Source organism: Setaria viridis, chromosome 2 (genome assembly GCF_005286985.2).
Source record: "Setaria viridis chromosome 2, Setaria_viridis_v4.0, whole genome shotgun sequence".
NCBI lineage: Eukaryota > Viridiplantae > Streptophyta > Magnoliopsida > Poales > Poaceae > Setaria > Setaria viridis.
Window position 1 is genome coordinate 5,837,102 of NC_048264.2, and position 23,962 is coordinate 5,861,063.

The window sequence follows — 23,962 nt, forward strand, 5'->3', positions numbered from 1 at the left end:
GAGGTGGAGGACGAGGGCTGCGCAGGCTTGGAACCTTTCTTCTTCGACGAGGCGGCGGCGGTGGCCGACCACGGCAGAGGCGGAGGGAGCGGGAGAAGAAGCTGCTAGGTCGGAGGCGGAAGGTCGCCTTGGATCGGATCAGCGAGTACGATCAAGGACGGCCGGGGGCACCTATCTCACCCGAATCTACTTCGTCAATCTACTTTAACTGCTGTTTGCCATAATAATCAACATGCCTGAATCTGAATTGCAATGCTTTTCTTTTCTTTCTTGCGGCGCCCCTTGGTCCAATGAGAGAGACTGAGAGATCAATCATCAATCATGTTTAGCCTGTTCAGCTTGTTGAGCTGGACGATTCTGACAATCATGTTTATTTTGTCAGCTGTTGCAACATTGACAACAAAATGGAGGGGTGTTTAGATACTAGGTGCTAAACTTTAGCAGTGTCACATTGGATGTTCGGATGTTAATTAGGAGGGCTAAACATGAGCTAATTATAAAACTAATTGCAAAACCTAAGCTAATTCGCGAGACGAATTTATTAAGCCTAATCAATCCATTATTAGCAAATGGTTACTGTAGCACCACATTGTCAAATCATGGACTAATTAAGCTTAATAGATTCGTCTCGCGAATTAGACTCCATTTGTGCAATTAGTTTTGTAATTAACCTATGTTTTCTAATGCGACATGTGTCCTGAGCAGTCACCTCAATCAATTTGGTGCGTTATACTCTACTGAACATCCACTGTGTGCACAATAATCGGACTCCGAACCTGACGCACGCCGTCGGACCACACGACAGCAGCCGACACGAACTCGTTCGCCGCCGGCTGCTCGCCGGAGACCGTCACCGTGAACGACAACCTCTGCAGCGGCCTGCTGAACACCAGCCTCCTTGGCGCGACGGCGACTCTGACGTGTGTCCCCAAGCCGACGATCCTGGCAGTGTACACGGAGCCCGGCGCCCCGACGTTTTTGACGGTGCGCGGGAAGCGGACGGTGAAGTTCTTCCCCGGCGGTGCGCCATCGTCGGGTAGTTGAGGTCGGCGGCGGCGGCGGCGGCGCCCCTACTGCCGCCGGCCAGGCAGGCTGTGGCGTCGGAGCGGGTGACGGCCCGGAGCTGCGTGGAGTTGTACCCCTCCGCGCAGAGCATCCGGACGTAGTCTCCCTCGCGCGCGTCGTAGACGAGGCCTGGGTCGCGCGCCCGCGCCGGGTCGAGCTGCCCCACGCCGTAGACGAGCTCGCCGCCGGCCGGGTTGCGTGCCGGGTCCATCAGCGTGGCTAAGTGTCGCCATCTCGTAAATTCACTTCAAATGATGTCTAGTGTGGTGATGAGAGCCGACATGATCATCGCCGGTGACCAGTCGGGGTGGAAGGACTTGACGTACGCCGCCACGCCGGTGGCGTGCGGGCACGCCATGGACGTGCCGGAGATGATGTTGTACGCCGCGAACCTGGTGTCTTTGGGCTCTCTGTCCAATGAACATTTTAACCACAGTATATATCTTATTATGTTCCTGTTAAAACCATTTGTGAACTGAAATGCTCCCTACTGTGCGTTATACCAGAATCCACGTGCAAATATCATGGTCTGGCTGACATTGCATCACCAGTATGCCTACTGGTCTTTCTCATAAATTTTTACAAAGTATATGATTGATTTTCTCAAGGGAAAGGAAAAGGAAACAGATGGGTACTTGATTATAACAATGAAGTTTTTTTTTTGATAAAATATAACAATGAAGTTCAATGAAACAAACTAACATATGTTGGACTAGGAAGACATGAAGAATTGATATCAAAAGATACTGATTATGAATAAAGTTTGTTCTCTTCAGTAGGAAAGCATGTGGGTGTAATAGGACCCAGCTTCACAGGTCTTGCTAAACTGAAATGTGTAGCAAAGAATGGCACAGGTTCCACGTTAATTCGAAGTTAAAATGAAATTTCTATGTAAGCAGGGCAGCGGGCAGCCTCTTGTGCTGTCATATGAGATAAACTAATAAATCATTCATTCGGCGTACTTATTTCCTAGAGAGTTCCTGACAAGAACACTTCAGTACCAGATGCAGAGAACAATCCCTTAACACACTCACCTAGTGTTTTGAGTTATCATTGTAATGTTAGTCTAAAACAAAACAATAAATGATAGCAATAAAACAGAAGAACCATTGTACATCCTGAAAATCATTCATGAAGACATTCTGTGATGCATCCAATTAGTTAATCAAGGCCATAGTCCTATATGAAAATGAAGAACTCTGTCGGCTATAATGTTATGGTCTCTGACATGCAACCTATTACATTAATCCCTGTGGCGCGTTACCAAACCAAGTATTAATCCCTGATGCATTTCAATCAAACCATACTGGAAGGGAAGGAATCAAAGAACATCGAGTCAAACAAGTAGCCAGATCGAAATGCAGAGGTAAACAGTCCATACCCTAGGGAAACTCCTTTGTTAGGGATGTGCAGATAGGGGTACGCCTACAAAACACAATCAGAGAAGGGAAACTACGCATCAGAGTCAGGCCACATCTAATCCAAGATTGGAAGGACACAGGAGTGGGAGAAGGGGATGAGCACCGGTGGTTCGGCGGCGGAGGAGGCGGAGTGGACGGTGAAGGCGCGGGTGTCGAGGACGAGGTCGCTGAAGTGCGGCGCGGAGACGGTGTGCGGCGCAGAGGTAGCACCGGTGGTTCGCTGAAGTTTGGAATGGTATTTCTATAGCAGACGCCATCTTGCGAGTGTTTTGATACGTCAAGTACACAGCACGATGGAGACCGGATATTCACTTTGATTGCATCGCTGGAAGCTGGTGTTTCTTGTGAGTGTCTTGAGTCTTGACGATGAGTTCGTAGTTTGGATCGTTCGCTTGGGGTTCAACTCTTATACACCACCGTTTTGCCGAAATGGAGCGGTCAGATTTGCCAACTTATCGCTAGCCGATTAATTGTTGCCTTTTCTTAAACTGTTCTAAACTGCAATTAAGCTAGTACATAAGTCTTTCGATCGGAGCTGGTAATCAGCATGCACGGGCAGGCCTGCACTTTCGTGTCGTGTCCCTTTGCGAAACATCTCGAGCATGCAAGTGAGCAAATGTCATATGCCTGCCAGCTGGGTATTGTGGAACACGGATCATTTGGTTATTATGGAAACATGACGAGCGTGTACATGGTATTCAATGGCTAAAATATGGCCACAAGAATAAGAACGCTGACGCAATACGGTCAATTGAAAATGAGTGAAATCATCATAGTCCGCCATTACGTCATCGGCCACTTCTAACATCGTCTTCCTCCGCGCCTGAAGAGCTCCCACGGCAGCCCCCGCGGCAACGATGGTGAAAAGCCAAAGTCCTGGGTCCCGGATTGCTTGCAGACGCCGGGAGCCCTTAGATCCTCCAGTCTCGGATTGCTTGCGGACGTCGGGAGCCCTTAGATCCTCGTTGGACGGTGGATGTGCGGGGGGACTCTGCAGTGAATCCGTCTGCCGGTGCTGTCAAAGAGATGGTAAAAAGTGAAAAGAAAAGAAACGCATCTAGGCCTGTGCTTGGGGTCAAGCGACCCACCCAATCCATCCGTGTAGATCCAACCCAATCCGGAAAATTAGGTTGGATTTCATGCCAACCCATCTATTGGTATGCCCTGTTGGGTAGGTACATGACTCAACCCAGCTAACCCATCTAATCCATGTACGGTATCTGAAGGAGTCACCACTGCCAGGCCACTTGCGAAATCGGCGATGGCCGCGGCATCGGCTCAGTCACCACCGCCAAGCTCCGCTCATCATCCCTTGCCGGCGGCGACCCAATCCCTCTCTACGTGACTATGAATGTTAGTTCATTTGCTCCCCCATACTTCTCTCGTCCCAAATCCTTACACTTCCCTTTTTCTCTGCACGGATGAATGGATCGGATGTTGCTTGCATGCTTCTGGTAAGAGGTTAAGGTTAGAGATTTTAGTGCTATAGATAAAAAAAAACATCACTAAGGTTGAGGCTCCAACAGTCCCGCTGCTTACACTCTCAAATCCTTTCCCCCTTTTTATTTTGACGTCCATGAGATCTACTATGTGAGGGTGATGACTGATGAGGTTATTTGAGGTCCTTAGTATGTGAAGTGCATTTGTTATATTTGTGAGTCTATCATTTGCAAGCGATAGGAAGGAGAGAGATTTAAGATTGTTTAGTGCCTTTGATAACTGGCCATGGAAATGATTAGTACTGATCGTTCTAGTAATTAGCTAATTTATTTATTAAGTTCAATTTGTGATCATCCCCACGATGGTAACATGTGGGAGTCGATTCTTATAGCCCGACTAATATTGTTTAGTGTTTGGTGATGTTTAAAATTCAAAGCTGTGATATTTTTAGTCACTAGATGTCTGAAAAATATCTAGGTTGTATCCTTGTGTTTTCACCACATGGGAATTATTGCTCTGGAGCTACGTTTTGCAGTTGCATGCCTCTTTTTGATCTTTAGCTCTACTTCAAACTAAATTTCTACAATTTCCTCTCACACGACATGATAATGCAGTTATATTTGAGAAGACATTTGCAAGGTTAAACAAGGAGAACAAACAATTCAAAACATACTTTGAGGGCCATGTTCCTCCATAGGCGTGATATTAATTTTTTGAAGATGTTCCACAAAGTTACAGTGCGTCTGTCTGGTTCTCTTCATGTGGCATCGAGTGGTTTCTTTCATGAGTTTGTTCTGATGCAATCAAAGCTGAAAGAACTTGCTGGACATAGTGATCCCATTATAGCCACAATGTTTGACTAATGAAGAAGAAGTTCAGTAAATATTGGGAGGATAAAGAGGATTTGAATAGCTTACTATTTATCACTCTGATCTTGGATCCTCGTTACAAGGTGAAGTTTCTTAGCTTTTTCTTCTTGGGGATATATGGTCCAGAGAATAAAAAAGAACTTGTTGGTAAAATAGAAAGTGATCTTCGCCGTTTATTTGATTGCTATGTTGAGTCTGCTGCACATGCCAGCTTCAATAGTTATTACAATCAGTCTCCACTACTTATTAATGTCGATGAGCATGAGGAGAATCTTGCTATGTTGCTAGCATCTCAATTCAGTATGCACCTAGAAGAAATTGAGAGTAGATAAAGTAATTCTGAATTATTCAGATATCTTGCAGAGAATCTTTTCAGATGATTTTGATTTACTATTTGTGGTGGAGATGTAACTCAAGCAAGTACCCCATACTGTCTAGGTTGGCAAAAGATATTTTAGCAGTTCCTGTTTTCACAATATCTTTAGAATCTACATTCAGTACAGGAGGAAGAATTTGAGATTCATTTCGGACATCACTATCAGCCACCACAATAGAATGGATCATTGATGTTGCATGGCTTGTTTAATTTCTCTTACATTGGAGCTCTACTGCAAAATGGATCATTAATGTTGCATTGCTTGTTTAATTTTGTGAGGCAAAGATAGCATGTTTGAATTGGCGAATGGTTGTGCCAATTCCTTGCACAAGATGTTCCTTGTTCCCAGACTTGCTTGTTTGTTACCCATTTAACCCGTCAAATCCACCCACCCAACCCATTAAGCAATCACCGTCTTGACCCATCTAACCTACCCAGATTACACAATGATCCAATTAGCCAGTGGCTGCAATTCAACCCATATAGCCCACCCAAATCCATCATAATCCACCCATGAACATGTTGGAGGTATGCCCTAGAGGCAATCATAGAGATGATGATATTCCATTTGTATCCATGATTTGTATATTGTGTTCATTGAATATCCATTAAAGGCTACTTGAATTGATTTGCAATTATGTGAATTGTATGTGAAACTCTTTACTTGTATGGTTATTCTAAAGTTGTCCCTAGTCGGAGTTCATGTGAGGACACACATGAATATTAGACTAGCACATGTATTAGTTGATGACTATGTTTCACAAGTCATGGACATGAAGATGTTGAACTAATAATGTGGACACATGTGGAGACATGTGTTAGGACTGACCCAACACGAGAAGTAGTTCTCTCTTTAAACAACATATACGCTTTGTCCTTAGACCTGAGATTGTCGCATGTATTCTAGATGTGGATCGACCTACTTAGGGGCTATCAAACGCTACGCCGTAACAGGGTAGTTATAAAGGTAGCTTTCGGGTTTGTCAAGAAGCATGCTATGAGACATGGTCAATCAAGATGGGATTTGCCCCTCTCTGATTGAGAGTGATATCTCTGGGCCCCTCGAGTGATCGGATCCGAAAATGCATGGCCATGCTACGTACGGTTAAGAGTTAACTTACAAAGGGATTCCGAATCACAGGATCGAGAAAGAGCGGTCGGCTTGAAGCTAGACCAAATATCGTGAGGTAAAGGGAATAGCATGTATATTATGTTGTGATGGTTCGTCTGATATGATCTTCGTATGCGTATAGGAGTTGGCACGTCTTGCTAGAGGCCGCTACCGACTATTGGGCTGAGTAGGAGTACTCGGGCCATGTCTATACGTATCCGAACCCATAGGGTCACACACTTAAGGGGCTGGAAGCCCAATTCGGATCTGATCCGAGTTGGATTAGGTTTAGGAGTACTAATGGGCCTCGGATCCAGAGGCCCATCAGGAACCTCTATAAATAGAGGGGTGGGGGCGCCCTATGGTTTACACCTTTTGGCTAAACACTCTTGCCGCGCCTCCCACGCCCTCGCCTGTTGCAACTCGCGGATCTAGCAATCCGGCTTGCGACGCTTCCTCCCTGCACGTGTGGATACCTTGGAGGTGTTGCGCCTGCAGCACTTGGACGAGCCGCCGACGAGCCGCCGACGAGCCGCGACGAGCCGACGACGAGCCACGGTACCGGAGGCGATCTTGCTGTGCACGTGGACGAGCTGCTGAGGAGCTGCTGGACGTGATCGACTACGTACGACTACGTTGATCGACTACGTACGACTACGTGATCGTCTTCACTGCATCGACGCAAATCTACATCTTCCGCACCAGTAGTGCGTCGAGTGGTAATCCCGTGATCCTTATACGGCAGTTCTTCCTGGTTATACGCGGTAGAAAATTTTGATTTGCGCTAGTGTAGCCTACCTCGTATCCCTACAGTGGTATCAGAGCCGTAGCTGCTTAGATTTGGATTCGGGATGTGTGCATATGAAGATATGCGAGTTCTCTGTTTGATCTATGTCCTGATTTCGTGCCCTTGCTGCAATGGTAGTGTAACGACATACTCCTACCGGTCGGTTTCCGCCATCGGAGTTAAGTGATACACATAAACCCAGTTACAGTGAGGGAAGATCAATATGATTGGTCTAATCGAGATCCAGGGTCATACGCCAGGCGCATTAGATGTGCAATAGTAGATGTGATCTACTGCCGGGGTCGGGATTTTGCCGTATGCGCATGCTTCGGTAAATCAGCCGTAACTTTTCGGTACGATCTCGGATCGGGGCGATTTCTATACGAAAATTGATCTACAGAAAAAGTTACACATGAAATTCAACGGCTTTGCCGTTTTCGGCGAAATTAGATTTCCCAAATTCAGCTTGGAAGATGGAGTTTCGGGCCTCCCAAGTTTGGAACGTTAGGACGCCTAACTCTCTTTTGCAGGATGTATGTATCTTGTGATCAGTATGGCCCCTTGTGTATGTGATGCATGTGTGTAACTCATTCGTGACCTGCGTGTCGCGCGTACGGCAACACGGCAGGAGCCATATGTGTTGTCACTTTATTGTATTTAATGGTCTGCGTACCAATCTGTGATGATCCAAGCAACCATGTAATCTTCATTACTAGATTCTTTACTAGCTATTAGGCGTAATGGCATGCTCTAGTTCTTGGAGGACTCATCACCAGAAGAATGGCACACATGGAACATGGAGATGGAGATCACCATGGTGAACAGGTTCTATGGAGATGGAGATCACCATATGAAAACGGGCCATACTGTGTCACAAGCTGTGTGAATGCTATTCTGTTTATGTTTTACTTTCTGCATGCTGTGATGTTAGAAGTAGAACGATCCCTCACAAAGTTTAAGTTAGTATGCCCTCCCAACTAAAACTTGCACCGTCCCGTGTCTTGTACAATTAGTGGTGGGTCTATGAAATTAGGGTGCCACTAGTTTTCCTTGACTAGACGGGTTTGTGTCGGACACTTACACGCATAAGGGTTGGTTTGCTTAACAAGGTCATCTTAACGGTTAAGGACCTTGGGGCTTAAAGGTTGGGCGCCGAGACATAGAGATGTCACCCAACAACAGGAGTCATATGTGATATGATTAGCAAAAGTTGCTTACCGATCTACCTCGTTTGCTAGCGGTGATGCTAAAGCTCACTATTGGACTTGTTAGTTGTGGATCCTGAATCACTAAGTTTCAATAGAGGGATATTGATTTTAGTGGGAGTAGATTCTGTTAAAATAGTTTAATGTAATTTGCTCTATCATGGATACGTTTGTCTTAGTGTATTTTGCATTACTTTTGTTGTAGATTAAATGGCACCTAGCAACACCACCACATCTTTTGCTTTGCGTTCGGTCCTTGAGAAGGACAAGTTGAATGGAACAAACTACTCGGATTGGATCCGCAACCTGAGAATTGTTCTCAGGGCTGAGAAAAAGGAAGATGTTCTAGATAACCCACTACCAGAAGAACCTGCTGAGGATGCACCCGCCGCTGCTAAGAATGCTTACAAGAAAGCATGTGATGCTAACCTCGAAGTAAGCTGCCTTATGCTTGCTTGCATGGAACCCGAGCTGCAGATGCAGTTCGAAACAAACCATGAGGTGCATGATATGATCGTGGCGCTTAGAGACATGTTCCAAACACAGGCCAGGACTGAAAGGTTCAATGTGTCTAAGGCCTTTGTTGAGAGCAAGCTAGCAGAAGGCGCAGCAGTAGGACCACACGTAATCAAGATGGTTGGTTACACTCAACGGTTGGAGAAGCTAGGCTTCCCACTGGGCTAAGAGTTGGCCACTGATTTCATTCTTTCGTCTCTTCCTCCTAGCTATGGGAACTTCATCTCGAACTACCATATGCATGGGACGGAGAAGGGTCTGAATGAGCTGTGTGGCATGCTTAAAACAGCAGAGGCTGACATAAAGAAAAGCGCTAGTACCAGCCATGTGATGGCGATACAGAACAAGCCCAGCTTTAAGAAGAAGGGCAATTCTTGGAAGAAGAAGGGCAAGGCTGGAACGTCCAAGCCAAACCCACCGCCCAAGGTTAAAGCTGGACCTGGACCTGCTCCAGACAAGGAGTGCTTTTACTGTCATGAACTTGGTCACTGGAAGAGAAACTGCAAGCAGTACCTAGCTTCCTTGAAGAATGGCGGAAGTAAGAGTACTTCTACCTCAGGTACGCTTGTTGTTAATGTTATAGACAACATATTTCTCGCTGATACAATTATTAATTCTTGGGTATTTGATACCGGATCGGTTGCTCATATTTGCAATTCGATGCAGGGAATGATAAGAAGTAGAAGCGTGGAAAGAGGAGAAGTTGATTTCCGCGTGGGCAATAATGCAAGAGTTGCTGCTTTGACCGTCGGGACGATGCAACTCCACCTCCCGTCAGGATTTATTATGGAGTTGAATAATTGTTATTTTGTTCCTAGTTTAAGTCGAAACATTTTGTCTCCTTCATGCTTGATGAAGGATGGTTATTCATTTGCGAGTGAAAACAATGGTTGTGTGATCTCTAAGAATAATATGTTTATGGCTTTTGCACCCATTGTGAATGGATTATTTGTTTTAAATCTTGATGGTTCACCTGTCTGTAATGTAAGTGCTAAAAGGCCTCGGCCTAATGATTTGAGTCCTACCTATTTGTGGCATTGTCGTTTGGGTCATATAAGTGAAAAGCGCATGAAGAAGCTCCATTCTGATGGACTTCTAACTTCGTTTGATTTTGAATCATACGAGACATGTGAGGCTTGCTTGCTAGGCAAGATGACTAAGACGCCTTTCACAGGATTTCCTGAGAGAGCAGTAGACTTGTTGGAACTCGTACATAGTGATGTATGCGGACCAATGAGCACGACGGCTAGAGGAGGATTCCAATACTTCATAACTTTCACTGATGATTTTAGTAGATATGGCTATGTCTACTTGATGAGGCACAAGTCTGAAACCTTTGAAAAGTTCAAGGAATTTCAGAATGAAGTTGAAAATCAGCGTGGCAAGAAAATTAAGGCCTTACGATCTGATCGTGGAGGCGAGTATTTGAGCCACGAGTTTAGCAATCATCTAAAGAGTTGCGGAATTGTTCCACAACTTACGCCGCCTGGAACACCTCAGAGAAACGGTGTGTCCGAGCGACGTAATCGAACTTTGTTAGACATGGTTCGATCAATGATGAGCCAGTCGGACCTACCGTTGTCATTTTGGGGATACGCTCTAGAAACAGCAGCTTTCACACTTAATAGGGTACCATCTAAATCCGTAGTTAAGACACCATATGAGATGTGGACTGGAAAGGTTCCTAGTTTGTCTTTTCTAAAGATTTGGGGATGTGAAGTGTTTGTCAAGCGACTTCAGTCAGACAAGATCACACCCAAGTCGGATAAGTGCATTTTCGTGGGATATCCAAAGGAAACTTTGGGATATTATTTCTACAACCGATCAGAAGGCAAAGTGTTTGTCGCTCGGAACGGGGTTTTCCTAGAGAAAGAGTTTCTCAAAGGAGAAAAGAGTGGAAAGACTGTGCATCTTAAAGAAGTTCAAGATGAGCCAATCGGGCAAGAATCAATGAGTGATGCTAACGTAGCAGAACAAGTTGAGATACCCATGGCAAGAGAAGCACCGCCACAACCACGAAGGTCGGCAAGGCTCCGCGAAATGCGGGAAATATTATTGTTGGACAATGATGAGCCTGCGACATATGCAGAAGCAATGATGGACCCAGACTCCGAAAAATGGCAGAGTGCCATGCAATCCGAAATAGAGTCCATGGGAGACAATCAAGTTTGGAACTTGGTTGACCCGCCTGATGGTGTTAAAGCCATAGAGTGCAAGTGGATCTATAAGAAGAAAAAGGACATGGATGGAAACGTTCACATCTATAAAGCACGACTTGTCGCAAAAGGTTTTCGACAAGTTCAAGGAGTTGACTACGACGAGACCTTCTCGCCTGTAGTGATGCTTAAGTCCATTCGGATTATTCTAGCTATAGCTGCATATTTCGATTATGAGATATGGCAGATGGATGTCAAGACAGCTTTCCTGAATGGAAACCTAGCTGAGGACGTGTATATGATACAGCCCGAGGGTTTTGTCGATCCGAAAAATACTGGAAAGGTATGCAAGCTTCAGAGATCCATTTATGGATTGAAGCAAGCATCTAGGAGTTGGAACATTCATTTTGATGAAGTGGTCAAAGGGTTTGACTTCACCAAGAACGAAGAAGAGTCTTGTGTTTACAAGAAGGTTAGTGGGAGCTCTGTAGTATTTCTGATCTTATATGTGGATGACATATTACTGATTGGAAATAACATTCCTATGCTTGAGTCCGTAAAGACTTCACTGAAAAATAGTTTTTCGATGAAGGACTTAGGGGAAGCGGCATATATTCTGGGCATTAAGATCTATAGAGATAGATCGAGAAGGCTTATAGGTTTGAGCCAAGATACTTATATTGACAAAGTGTTGAAGAGGTTCAGCATGGAAGAGGCAAAGAAAGGGTTCTTGCCTATGTCACATAGCATACATCTCAGCAAGACTCAGTGTCCTTCGACTGCTGATGAGCGGGATCGCATGAGTAGAGTGCCATATGCCTCGGCTATTGGATCTATCATGTATGCAATGATAAGTACTCACCCAGATGTTTCATATGCGCTAAGTATGACAAGCAGACACCAATCTGATCCAGGTGAGAGTCACTGGACAGCGGTGAAAAACATTCTTAAGTACTTGAGAAGGACTAAAGATATGTTCCTCGTCTATGGAGGTCAGGAGGAGCTCGTTGTAACAGGTTACACCGATGCTAGTTTCCAAACCGACAGAGATGATTCAAAGTCACAATCAGGATTTGTGTTCACGCTAAATGGTGGTGCTGTTAGTTGGAAGAGTTCCAAGCAGGAGACGGTGGCCGATTCTACGACAGAAGCCGAGTACATCGCGGCTTCGGAAGCCGCGAAGGAAGGTGTTTGGATAAGGAATTTCCTCATTGAGCTTGGTGTGTTCCCGAATGCGTCCAGCCCATTGAATCTCTACTGTGATAACAATGGGGCAATTGCGCAAGCAAAGGAGCCAAGGAACCACCAGAAGAACAAACACGTAATGCGGCGATTTCATCTCATTCAAGACTTCGTTAACCGGGGTGAGATCAAGATATGCAAAATACACACGGATCTGAACATTTCTGATCCGTTGACAAAGCCACTCCCGCAGGCTAAGCATGATGCGCATGTAAGAGCTATGGGTATTAGGTACCTTCTAGATTGACTCTAGTGCAAGTGGGAGACTGTTGGAGGTATGCCCTAGAGGCAATCATAGAGATGATGATATTCCATTTGTATCCATGATTTGTATATTGTGTTCATTGAATATCCATTAAAGGCTACTTGAATTGATTTGCAATTATGTGAATTGTATGTGAAACTCTTTACTTGTATGGTTATTCTAAAGTTGTCCCTAGTCGGAGTTCATGTGAGGACACACATGAATATTAGACTAGCACATGTATTAGTTGATGACTATGTTTCACAAGTCATGGACATGAAGATGTTGAACTAATAATGTGGACACATGTGGAGACATGTGTTAGGACTGACCCAACACGAGAAGTAGTTCTCTCTTTAAACAACATATACGCTTTGTCCTTAGACCTGAGATTGTCGCATGTATTCTAGATGTGGATCGACCTACTTAGGGGCTATCAAACGCTACGCCGTAACAGGGTAGTTATAAAGGTAGCTTTCGGGTTTGTCAAGAAGCATGCTATGAGACATGGTCAATCAAGATGGGATTTGCCCCTCTCTGATTGAGAGTGATATCTCTGGGCCCCTCGAGTGATCGGATCCGAAAATGCATGGCCATGCTACGTACGGTTAAGAGTTAACTTACAAAGGGATTCCGAATCACAGGATCGAGAAAGAGCGGTCGGCTTGAAGCTAGACCAAATATCGTGAGGTAAAGGGAATAGCATGTATATTATGTTGTGATGGTTCGTCTGATATGATCTTCGTATGCGTATAGGAGTTGGCACGTCTTGCTAGAGGCCGCTACCGACTATTGGGCTGAGTAGGAGTACTCGGGCCATGTCTATACGTATCCGAACCCATAGGGTCACACACTTAAGGGGCTGGAAGCCCAATTCGGATCTGATCCGAGTTGGATTAGGTTTAGGAGTACTAATGGGCCTCGGATCCAGAGGCCCATCAGGAACCTCTATAAATAGAGGGGTGGGGGCGCCCTATGGTTTACACCTTTTGGCTAAACACTCTTGCCGCGCCTCCCACGCCCTCGCCTGTTGCAACTCGCGGATCTAGCAATCCGGCTTGCGACGCTTCCTCCCTGCACGTGTGGATACCTTGGAGGTGTTGCGCCTGCAGCACTTGGACGAGCCGCCGACGAGCCGCCGCCGAGCCGCGACGAGCCGACGACGAGCCACGGTACCGGAGGCGATCTTGCTGTGCACGTGGACGAGCTGCTGAGGAGCTGCTGGACGTGATCGACTACGTACGACTACGTTGATCGACTACGTACGACTACGTGATCGTCTTCACTGCATCGACGCAAATCTACATCTTCCGCACCAGTAGTGCGTCGAGTGGTAATCCCGTGATCCTTATACGGCAGTTCTTCCTGGTTATACGCGGTAGAAAATTTTGATTTGCGCTAGTGTAGCCTACCTCGTATCCCTACAGAACAAGCCTAAACGCATCCAATCTATGGGGTTTGTGTTGCTTGCCCTTGTATTATCTATACCTATACTAATTACATACTCTCTAGAAAATCCCACATTAATCAAAGAAAAAAGAAAATTTTCTAGCCACCTATCTACTGTGAAGCCAAAATTAACCAGCTGAGATTAGAAATAAAATATTTGCTCAAAATTACCCACCATAACATTGATTAGTGCATATCAAAATAAGTCAATATGCCGCACATGCCACGTATACAACATATATATCTTCTTGGACATAAATATTGAAAGACCATCTTTTCCCGTGTTAAATTTAGATATAGGACCAAAGAGATTGAGAGGCAGTACAAGACCTAATTTACTTCCCTCTAACCCATTACGTGTTGTATTTGTAACAGTTAGATGGAACTGGCATCCAGAGAAGTCGACAATGGAAGTCACAACAGCCTTGCTGGTTGTCGACCAGATTGTCTAATCTTCTCTCCGCCGAACTCCAACATGTGACGATGCCACGATATTTTCCAGGGTATTACGACGGTGTTGTGCACCCTAGCTATACGCAAATGTCAAAGGCGGCACACGACGCCAGCGACGACCCTTCCATGCCTAACTCCATATTCTTCTACAGGCCCTAAGATCAGCATCAGATCAGGCATAGTAAGAAGTAAGAACCAAAATCTATTAATATATGATGTACATGGTTTTAGACTTCAGGCGTGCATGTATCATCAGCGGCTGACCCGAGAATTGTCAATTATCTATGACTGTGCAATTCCTTGATAATCTCTAGCAGGCTAGCAATGTTGTGCAGTACTTGGAGCTCCCGGGCACAGATATCGTCACGCCAAGCATGGAGTTACCCAATATCTTGGAGTCGGCTCTCTGACTAGGGGTGTAGCGTCTGCTGCCAACAAGGTAGATGTCAAAGAGGTAGCAGTTCATGACCATAGTGTCTATATATACTAGTAAACATTCATTCTATGAGAGGTCCTATAGTTTATATATTAATATATATATTCTGCACTGCATTCACTAGAATATATCTACTATTTGCTCTAATAATAAAAACATAAAGATATAAGTTAAGGTTCAAATAGAATAACAAGTTGCTCAATGTCTAAGGTTAAATCCAAAAAGAAAGAAGTCTAGCAAATATTTATATCTGTAGGGAAATATTCTTTCTTTGGATATCACGAAATATTGAATAATACATTTTATTTAAAGTTATAACTTCATATCACTAATAAACTTAATAATGGATATGATTAGTATAGGTATAGATAGATATCATCTATTACAAATACTTAGATGATATGGAGTTTATTAGTCTGTGCAAACGCACGGGTTCGTGGCTAGTGTTATTAGTGTCCAATGGTTCTGGTTCCATTACGTTGATTAATGGATTTCTTAGTGCAATTATTTTTTCCTGAGGGGTGTGGACTTTGATAAATTCACAGTGACAATTAGTGAGCACTGCATAAATGTGGAACTCTTTGTTTTAAGATCTACTTTTAGAATTCGGTAACATGTTTTGCAACAAATTGTTGCAGTAGCACTCATTCACTCAACATGCACGGGTATTTCAATTTGTGGATTTTGCATAAGTTATGTAGGTTCTGTGCGGTTTGCCTACGCATGTTTTTTGTTATTAGTTAATAGTTTTTGTTGGTGCTATCTCAATGGTTCCATAATTTTTGATCAACAGATTCCAAGGTAGAGTCATATTTTTTGACCAATAAATTTAAATTTTGATATATTGTATGTAGCAGTTAGTGAGAATTATAGAAATGTGAAACCTGTTTCAAGTCCTATTTGTTGAATACATAGTTCACTGTAGCAGCCAACTTGCAATCAACCTACTATGTGTGGACTTGCATTTACTTTCCGTAACAGGTTTCTCACACCTGTGTATTTTTTTATGTTTTATCAGATGAAGATGCGAACACGTTCTAGAAAAGATTATTGTGACAAGGCATCTTCTATAGATGTTGTTGAGAAATCAACGCTCCGAACTTAGCACCGACTTTCTAGAAGTGATACGAAAGTAGTGTGATACTAATTTTGTGGATCCTATACCCACAATACTTTGAGGAGACCTTTGCACTGACACCAACGGAGACCAACTCTCTATAAGAGAACTCAAACCTTTATTCACTGCTCACCACTTGGTACAAGACTCACTCTTACTATTTGTATGGCTACTCCTACCACTCTCTACTCATGGCATCCAATGACATGTCACTCTTCATGTTTGCTACCTATGCCATCCTCTAAATGGCCTCTGACTACTTGGTATGGCTTACATGGGGTGGAGAGCACCCCTATTTATAGTAGCTCATGATCATTGTGGTATTACCATGTGATAACTTGCACACTCATTTTTACAAATATCCAACTCTAGAACTCTCTCTCCTTGTCCTGCCATGTAAATATATAGTTCTAGAGTATTCTTAACTTGTCATGAAGGATGGCAACTCTAGTCTCTTGACATCTCCAAAGTCTTCTAGAACGTTCCTATTTTGCCATGATCTTGTCCTTATGCATGGTAAAGTTAGTCTCTTGTAATTTCCACAACCTTTTAGAATGTTCCAAGTATGGATTGAATATTTCAACAGATATCAATATCAGACATGATACAATCACACCAGCAAGGACACATGTTAGCACTCCAATGAGGAAATTGCAATTAAAACAGAAGGTATTTAACCTTTTTTATTCAATTTTATTTCTGTATTTAGTTTGCTATTTAACCCCTACTTTTCAATTTTCTTTCTGTGTTCACTTTGCTATTTACTTACCTTGTTTTCTGGGACTCAAACAGTTCCAAGCCAAGGAATGTGGTGGACGTGAGAAGCTTAAAATTGAACTCCAAAAGAAGCAAGATGAACTTTATTCTTAAACCCTTGCACAACTCGATATGGAACGTGAGGTTCCTTTGCTATTTTTTTTCCTTTTTACGAGGAATCGGTTCCGTCACGCTATTTAAACGTGGTTTGCCTCAACGTCCGGTGTGTACACCACGACCGGGCTCCTGACCTCGTGCTCGCCGTCCGACCACACGACGGCCGCCGAGACGACATGGCCCGCGCCTGGCGCCACGCCGGCGACCGTCACGGTGAACGAGGCCTTCGTGTTCTGCTCGCTGAATTCTAGCCTGCTCGGCCAGACAGCGACGCCAAGGTTGTCAGCCGCCGAGGGCCCGATAGTGAAAACAATCTTCGCGTTGTACACGGCGCCTGCGTCACCGACGTTGGTGACGGTCCGAGGGAAGCTCAGGGTGAAGTTCTTCCCCGGCTCCACTTGGGCCGCCATGGTCGGGTAGTTGAGGTCGCCGACGACGGAGCCGGCCGCCGTGGAGGAATCGGCGCAGGCCGTGGCGTTGGAGCCGGTGATGAGCGCGAGTGCTGTGGCGTTGTACCCCTGCGCGCACAGCATGGAGATGTAATCGCTCTCCGACGCATCGTAGACGAGGCCGGGGTCGCGCGCCTTGGACGGGTTGAGCTGACCGGCGCCGTACTTGTGCTCGTTGCTGCCGGTGTTGCCCGGCGTGTTCATCGGAGTGGCTGCATCGTATTGTTGTTATACTGTAAGTTCTTTGCTCCCTTTGCTTACATTTACTTTTTTTTTCTCCAAAAAATACACCATATATTTTAAATATGTTTCATCTTAATTTCTAAAGCTACTTCATTTCTAAAATTTAGAAAAAAGTAAACCTTTGTTATCAAGGCAGACATGAAATGAGCTGAATTTACAAAGACGGTCTCATATACCGGTGGTTATCAAGGCAGACATGATCATCGCAGGGGACCAGTCCCGGTGTAAGGACTTGACATATGCAGCTGCTCCGCTCGCGTGTGGGCACGCCATGGATGTTCCGGAATCGATGTTGTACAGGACCTTCCTGTCATCCTTAGGATTATAAGTCGGCTGGGACAGCGGCGACCACGATGCTATGATCTCAATCCCCGGCGCAGATAGATCAGGCTGTAGTATATGAGCAATTTCTTTTATCACGACATTTCTATATGAGAGTATCGCAAAATTAAAGATTTTCAAAAATGTTCTTAGCACCTTCAAGATCCCAGGGGTGATCAGGTTTGGACCTGGAGAAGAGAACGAAGCGGGTTTTGGAGCCTGCGGATCAGTTGCCGTCTCGGTGCTGCCTATGGTACCCACAGGATTACTGCGAAATAGGTCAAGGAGATGTGCAAGCCTCAAGCTATGATTAAGTCTAACAACTCCATTGTGAACACAGTCGAGCTTATAAACTCACCTAGTGCTATTGACATAGGCCAGGATTTCATCGAACTTGTCCTGAGGTACCATGAGTCCAGGGAGAGGCAACGGGAAGGCGACGTCGGGCTGGTCGCTGACTAGGACGGCTCCTGCCGCGCCGGCCAAGTATGGACCTAGGCCATAGCTTCTCTGGGCCAGGCAGAGGACGATCTTCCCTTTGTAGTAACCTCCATCAAGGTCATCTGGATCACACGACCTGCATTATTGGGAAAAAGAACATTTTTTTACCAATATGTTGAAGAGTTTGGGTTCAATCCATCAAACATAATTTCTGTTCACCCTTTCCAAAAAGGACCTACTACGTACTAATGAAATTCCTGCAAAATTCTTGTCTTGCAAACAGCATAGAATTGATATACTCCAAAGTCAGTTTCACAGAACTTTTTTTTGGAAGAAAAGTCAGTATCCTCAGATCAGGTTACCCGTTGACAGGGAATGCAAGGGTCGCATTCTGTACTGGTGGAAAAGTGTTTATGGAGGCTCCCTGCATGAGAAGAAAGACGAATAATGTGTTAGTTGTTGTCTTCCTCTTAGTTTCAGTAAGAAACAAATGAGAGATATTTTGCATTGTTTGAGCACCGACCACTATGGTCTTGCCGTTCCCGAGCACGATCTTGTCCACGAGCCGGCGGTCGGTGCTGCTCGCCGCGACGGAGAGCATCCACGGCGCGACGTTGCAGACGTTCCCGCCGTCCACGCCGGCGTTCCCGGCCCCAGCGGAGGTGATCACCCCTCGCCTCATGGCGTGGAATGACCCGATGGCGGCCGCGTCCTCGAAGTACGGCGACGGGGACTTGCTCCCGATGGACATGGAGATGACGTCCACGCCGTCGGCGATGGCGTCGTCGAACGCCGCCAGGATGTCGGCGTCGGCGCAGTACCCGTGCAGCCAGCACACCCTGTAGACTGCCAGCCTGGCGCCCGGCACGGCGCCGCGGGCGGTGCCGGCGGCCAGCCCGTCGAGGCTGACGCCGCCGACGGCCCGCCCGGCCACGGTGGACGCCGTGTGGCTCCCGTGGCCGTGGTCGTCCAGCGGTGACAGGCCGACGGCGGCGCCGTCGCGGTAGGCACGGGCGCCGATGATCTTACTGGGCACCGCGCCGCGGGCCCGCGGCAGGTCTCAGCATCTTAGATGTGTAGACGCCAAAGGAAATTTGGCACGTACTACTAGTTACGTACTTGTTGCAGGTGAAGTTGTCGCAGGCGCCCTTCCACCTTGTCGGCGGCGGGCCGAAGCCCTCGTCGGAGAAGGACGGGGAGTCCGGCCACACGCCGGAGTCTAGCATGCCGACGATGACGTCGCCTTCCAACGGCAGTTCCTCCATCGGCGTTTGAGGGAATCCCAGGAAATCCCATGATCTTGTGGTCAGAAGCTCGCGTGTCCTGCTCGGGAAGATTGACACGATGCCCTCCATGCCTGAGATTTTAGTTCAAAGTTTGAACTACTCAACAGTTGCATAATCCTAGAAAAGTGCATATTTTTAGTACATAATCTCCAGCCTTTTTCGCTTGGTAAAAACTGTGAGTTCATTTTACATGACATCTATCGTCGATAATTACATAGGTGTTTTTGTATATATATGCTTGCGACATTTATGGGACGTACTAGAGAGTTTATGTGCCTCTTGTTGAGTAAGCCTTGCTGCAAAGCCATTCAGGCTTCTCCTGTAACTATGGAGGATCCTGTCGGAGGCAGCGCTGCAAAAGGAAAAAAGGCATTGGTGTACAATGAACCATAAGATTCAATAATGCTCATGACATATAATCTGGTACAAATATGTCATGGACAGAGAGACCTGTCGTCGTCGAGGACCTGGTCGAGCAGGTCGTGATGAGAAGCTTCTAAAGCAGCAGAGAAACCTTCAGGTTCTGACGGATCCGCACTAGGAAGGTGCCCCAGGTACACGATATAGACCTGCTCATGAACGACAATGTTGGCGTGTGATATTTGCATATAAACACAAGATCCCAAAGAAGAAATGACCAACGTTCATCGTGCCGGTTATCGGACCTGTCTTCCATCTTCAGAGGCATTCAAGGCCGCAGCGAAGAGAACAAGGGCGAGGAGAAGACCTGTTCTGAAACTGAAGCAATGCATCGTAGTTTCTTGATGCGAATCAGCTCATGAGATCTGATGAATCGATGGATGTTTATGCATGACCGATGACCGGCATATATATTTGCAGATGAAGACACCATGCTCATGCTCTTCTTTGGATGCGTGCGGCGGGCGGCGGCAGCCGCGCACCAGCTTGCGATTCTGCATCGCTTGCTCCGTGACCTCGTGTTTGTTCTTCGACCCACCCAGATATGATGGTGAAGAGCTAGATAAGCATCAAGGGAGGGCTGCAAATATCCGGAGCTCGCTGTTGGGATATCCACAGTTCTGGCTGCTTACTGTCTTAAAGCACAATGTCTCCTGCCTGAGTTTCTACGAACAAGTTTGGATGCATGGCATGACTAAAATAGGATTTGGATGAAAGGTGGCCTTCTTTTTACGCCCTGTCCCAGCGATTGTCCCAACATCTGTTTGAGAGGATTGCTTCGGACGACGCTTTGCCGACAAGGCAAGAGATCCTTTGTTCTTTTCGCATGTACCGGACCAGACCTGTTAGTAGTGTGTCCCAGAGTTGTACGACTACAACTCATGCGCGGGCCTGGGCCTGGGCCTTGGAGGCTTGACCCATACGCAACAGCGCTATAGCTCTGCCACTGAACTAAAGGGGAGACTAGGGTTCTGGCCCCGTTTGGACTCCACGCGCGACGGCGGCGACTAGGGTTCAGCTCGTTCCGCACCGGCAATCAATCACCAAGGGAGGCCGCGTCTCGTCTCCGTCACCACCGGCAAAGGTAGCTCCGGTCCCCCTCTGTGTTGTCGACTACTCGTTCTCGTTGTGGATGATCCATGAGGTGATTGGACGGTTCTTAGTTCTTACTGTGATTTCTAGCAGATTTGTCGAGCATGTGTATGTCGACCCAAATCTTGTCTAAATGAACTAATCGAGATTTAAGAGTGAATCACAATGAGACAATGGTCCTATTTTGCCTTAGAACTGTTAAATGTTAACATGAGCTGTAAGATTTTCTGGGGTGATTGTTTGCCTCTTTCTTCATTCCATCTATTTTGAGTTAACAATATGTATCATGTATGTACAATGTGTGTTTTCTTGAGCTGCACGTTCGATTGATGAAGTTTCCTTTCTTCTACACACTCGCTTTCTAGGTAATAGGTTTCTAGTATTTTGAACATAGTATTTGTTGCTATGTTCAGAGATGCAGATCTTTGTGAAGATGATCCACACCGGCAAAACCGAAACCAAAACCATCAGGGTGGAGTCCTCTGACCTAATTGTCAACATCAAGGCGAAGATTTAGGAAAGTGAGGGCATTCCCCAAGACTAGCAGCGAACTTCTTCTCCTTGTTCGCACGAACCTTGAGGATGGGCGCACAGTTGCTGATTACAGTATTCAGGAGGGTTCTACCTCGCCCTGCTAATTGGATTGGGTTTAATGGTTTTAATAGATTAGATTTTTTTGGAAGCTGTTTAGATTGGTTATTAATAGGCTGATTCATCAAATGGTTTGATTTGGTTTGAATTCCTTCTGAGAGGAAATAGTTTGGGAGTGGTTTAGAATGAGTTGCAATGGTTTGATTCACAAAACAATTTAAGGATCCGATTCTTGATGTGGGCCCATGTATAAGTCCAACTATACTTTTTCGCATGAAATAGCTAATTATTAAACTAAATTATCTCCAACAAATTTCAATCAATTTTGTTGAAATTTTAAAGTGTGAAAGGGAGGTTTTAGTTCGAGGGTCCGACTCTTGACGTGGGGCCTATATATATGTCCACCTGTACTATTTTGCACAAAGTAGTGGATACTTAACTGAGTCATCTCCAACAAATTTCGATCAATTTCACTAAAATTTTAAAGTGTGAACACGAGGTTTCAATTCTAGGGTCCGGCTCTTGACGCGGGACCCACATGTATGTTTAGCCATACTATTTTACACAAAGTAGTGGGCAGTCAAATTGAGTCATCTCCAACAAATTTTGATGAATTTCGCTAAAATTTTAAAGTGTGAATGTGAGGTTTTAATTCTAGGGTCCAGCTCTTAATGGGGTCCAAATGTATGTTTAGCCATACTATTTAGCACAAAGTAGTGGGCAGTCAAACTCTATCATCTCCAACAAATTTCGATCAATTTCGCTAAAATTTTAAGGTGTGAACATGACGTTTTAGTTTTAAAGTCCGGCTCTTGACGTAGGATCCACGTGTCGGACTTACATTTATTTCAAATATATACAAGATTTTTATATGAGCCCATAGATTTATATAGCAAACCATGATTTTTTATAGCAAACCCATGGATTCTATTGGGTGGATTGGCTTGGATTTAGATAATATAAATATGAGGTGAGTTAGGTTTAAAATATAAATTAACTTGATGTGGATTGGTGTGGGTTAGAGTAGGATTACAATCCACTTAGCAGGCCTAGTTCTACCCTGCACCTTCTTCAGCGCCTTGGCTGTTACAGGGATATTTACGTGAAGATGCTAGCTGGCAGTGACATCACCCTCGATGTGGAGCCATCAGACATGATCGACAATGTCAGGGAAACGATACATGGCTACCAGAGGCTTGTCTTTGCTGGCAAGTATCTTGAGGATGGAGGGACACTTGCAGATTACGACATCCAGAATGAAAAGCTGTATGTATATAGGTGCTCAAGAAGGGAAGAAAGAAGAACGGAAATGAACACCCCCTAGGGTCCATATCTTGCTCCACCACTTCTACTTCATCGTTTCTCCTTAAAAATGGAGGGGAGACTCAAGGAGGACTGCATTGTTTGTTTGGGGGGTGGGGGGCGGGGGGCGGCTTGTGCCCTCCTACACCCGCTAGATCCACCCCCAGGTTGTGTTGCATTACTCATGGAAGGAAATTAAGAGAAACTCTGGTCGTTTCATCATGAAGAAAAAAACGTAAACAACATGATGAGCAATGTCATTGATGTTACGGTGAAGCCCTCGAATCTGACGAGCAATTCCAGTGATCCTGTTCTGATGAGTTCTCGGACGTTCCATGTTATGGGCAAGCTTGTTTAGAAGAAGCAGCGGTGCACCCACTACGTGAAAACATGTTTTAAGTAACATGGGATAGGTAACGGGTGCATGTGATCCGTTACAAGAGAAGGTAAAGATAACCGATTTTACTCGCGTCCCTTGCTAATAGGCCTTGGTAGGGGCTCAACCAACAATGAACCTTTAAACTCGTAAAAGGTAACGGACACTAACAAAGACCGTTGCCATTGCCAATAATACATCTCTGCATAGATAGTGATTCCAAGGAACATGAGTGCGTTCAGGGAATACAGATTCAGGTTGTCAGATGTCATGAAACCCGGTATTGGTGCCCATTGGCTGGAGCTGGACTGTGTTGTAGATCGCCGTCCCATCGATCAAGCCCCCTCGCTTCGGGCCGAGCAGTGTCCAAGACGGCGAATGAGTACCCGCAGGACGGCCTCCACTACTGCTGGCGTCGACGTCCGAGCAGGCGGCGCCTCGAGCATGTCCTTGTCTGCCGGCGTGACCGCGCGCGAGTCCCGGGAGGCCTCAATGCTAGCGACGTAGAGGGCGGAAGGACGCTCGTCGGATCGGAGCCTCACCGGCAACCGGCGCACCAGCCGGCAGTGGGCGCGAGCATCCGCGGTGGGGATGTGGCGGCGCATGGAGCAGAGGAGGCGCCAAGTCGCGCGAGCACGACGGCGAAGGCGAAGGGTGGCGAAGGCCTCGGCTAGCGTGGTC

At 45.7% G+C, this 23,962-nt stretch overlaps 1 protein-coding gene across 1 annotated transcript; it reads right to left on the reverse strand.

Moving 5' to 3' along the window:
- Window positions 1–1,312: 1,312 nt before the first annotated feature.
- On the reverse strand, window positions 1,313–23,886 carry LOC117844008 (subtilisin-like protease SBT4.3). Its single transcript, XM_072291770.1, has 14 exons — window positions 23,668–23,886; window positions 19,951–20,069; window positions 19,761–19,852; window positions 19,334–19,571; window positions 18,738–19,242; window positions 18,577–18,638; window positions 18,132–18,350; window positions 17,930–18,041; window positions 17,629–17,842; window positions 16,856–17,421; window positions 3,274–3,501; window positions 2,590–2,706; window positions 2,447–2,490; window positions 1,313–1,475 (listed from the first exon to the last, which is right to left on the reverse strand). Exons 1-14 carry the CDS (start codon window positions 23,884–23,886, stop codon window positions 1,313–1,315), a joined length of 2,898 nt encoding a protein of 965 aa, XP_072147871.1.
- Between the last annotated feature and the right edge of the window lie 76 nt (window positions 23,887–23,962).

Excerpts from the sequence above, each read along its gene's own strand:
- LOC117844008 (XM_072291770.1), bottom strand. The coding sequence starts at position 23,886 with ATGCGCCGCCACATCCCCACCGCGGATGCTCGCGCCCACTGCCGGCTG. Across the intron at positions 18,351-18,576 it reads CTTGCATTCCCTGTCAACGG|GTCGTGTGATCCAGATGACC; the intron begins GTAACCTGATCT and ends CCAATAATGCAG. Across the intron at positions 2,707-3,273 it reads TGTTAGAAGTGGCCGATGAC|CGAACCACCGGTGCTACCTC; the intron begins GTAATGGCGGAC and ends TCCAAACTTCAG.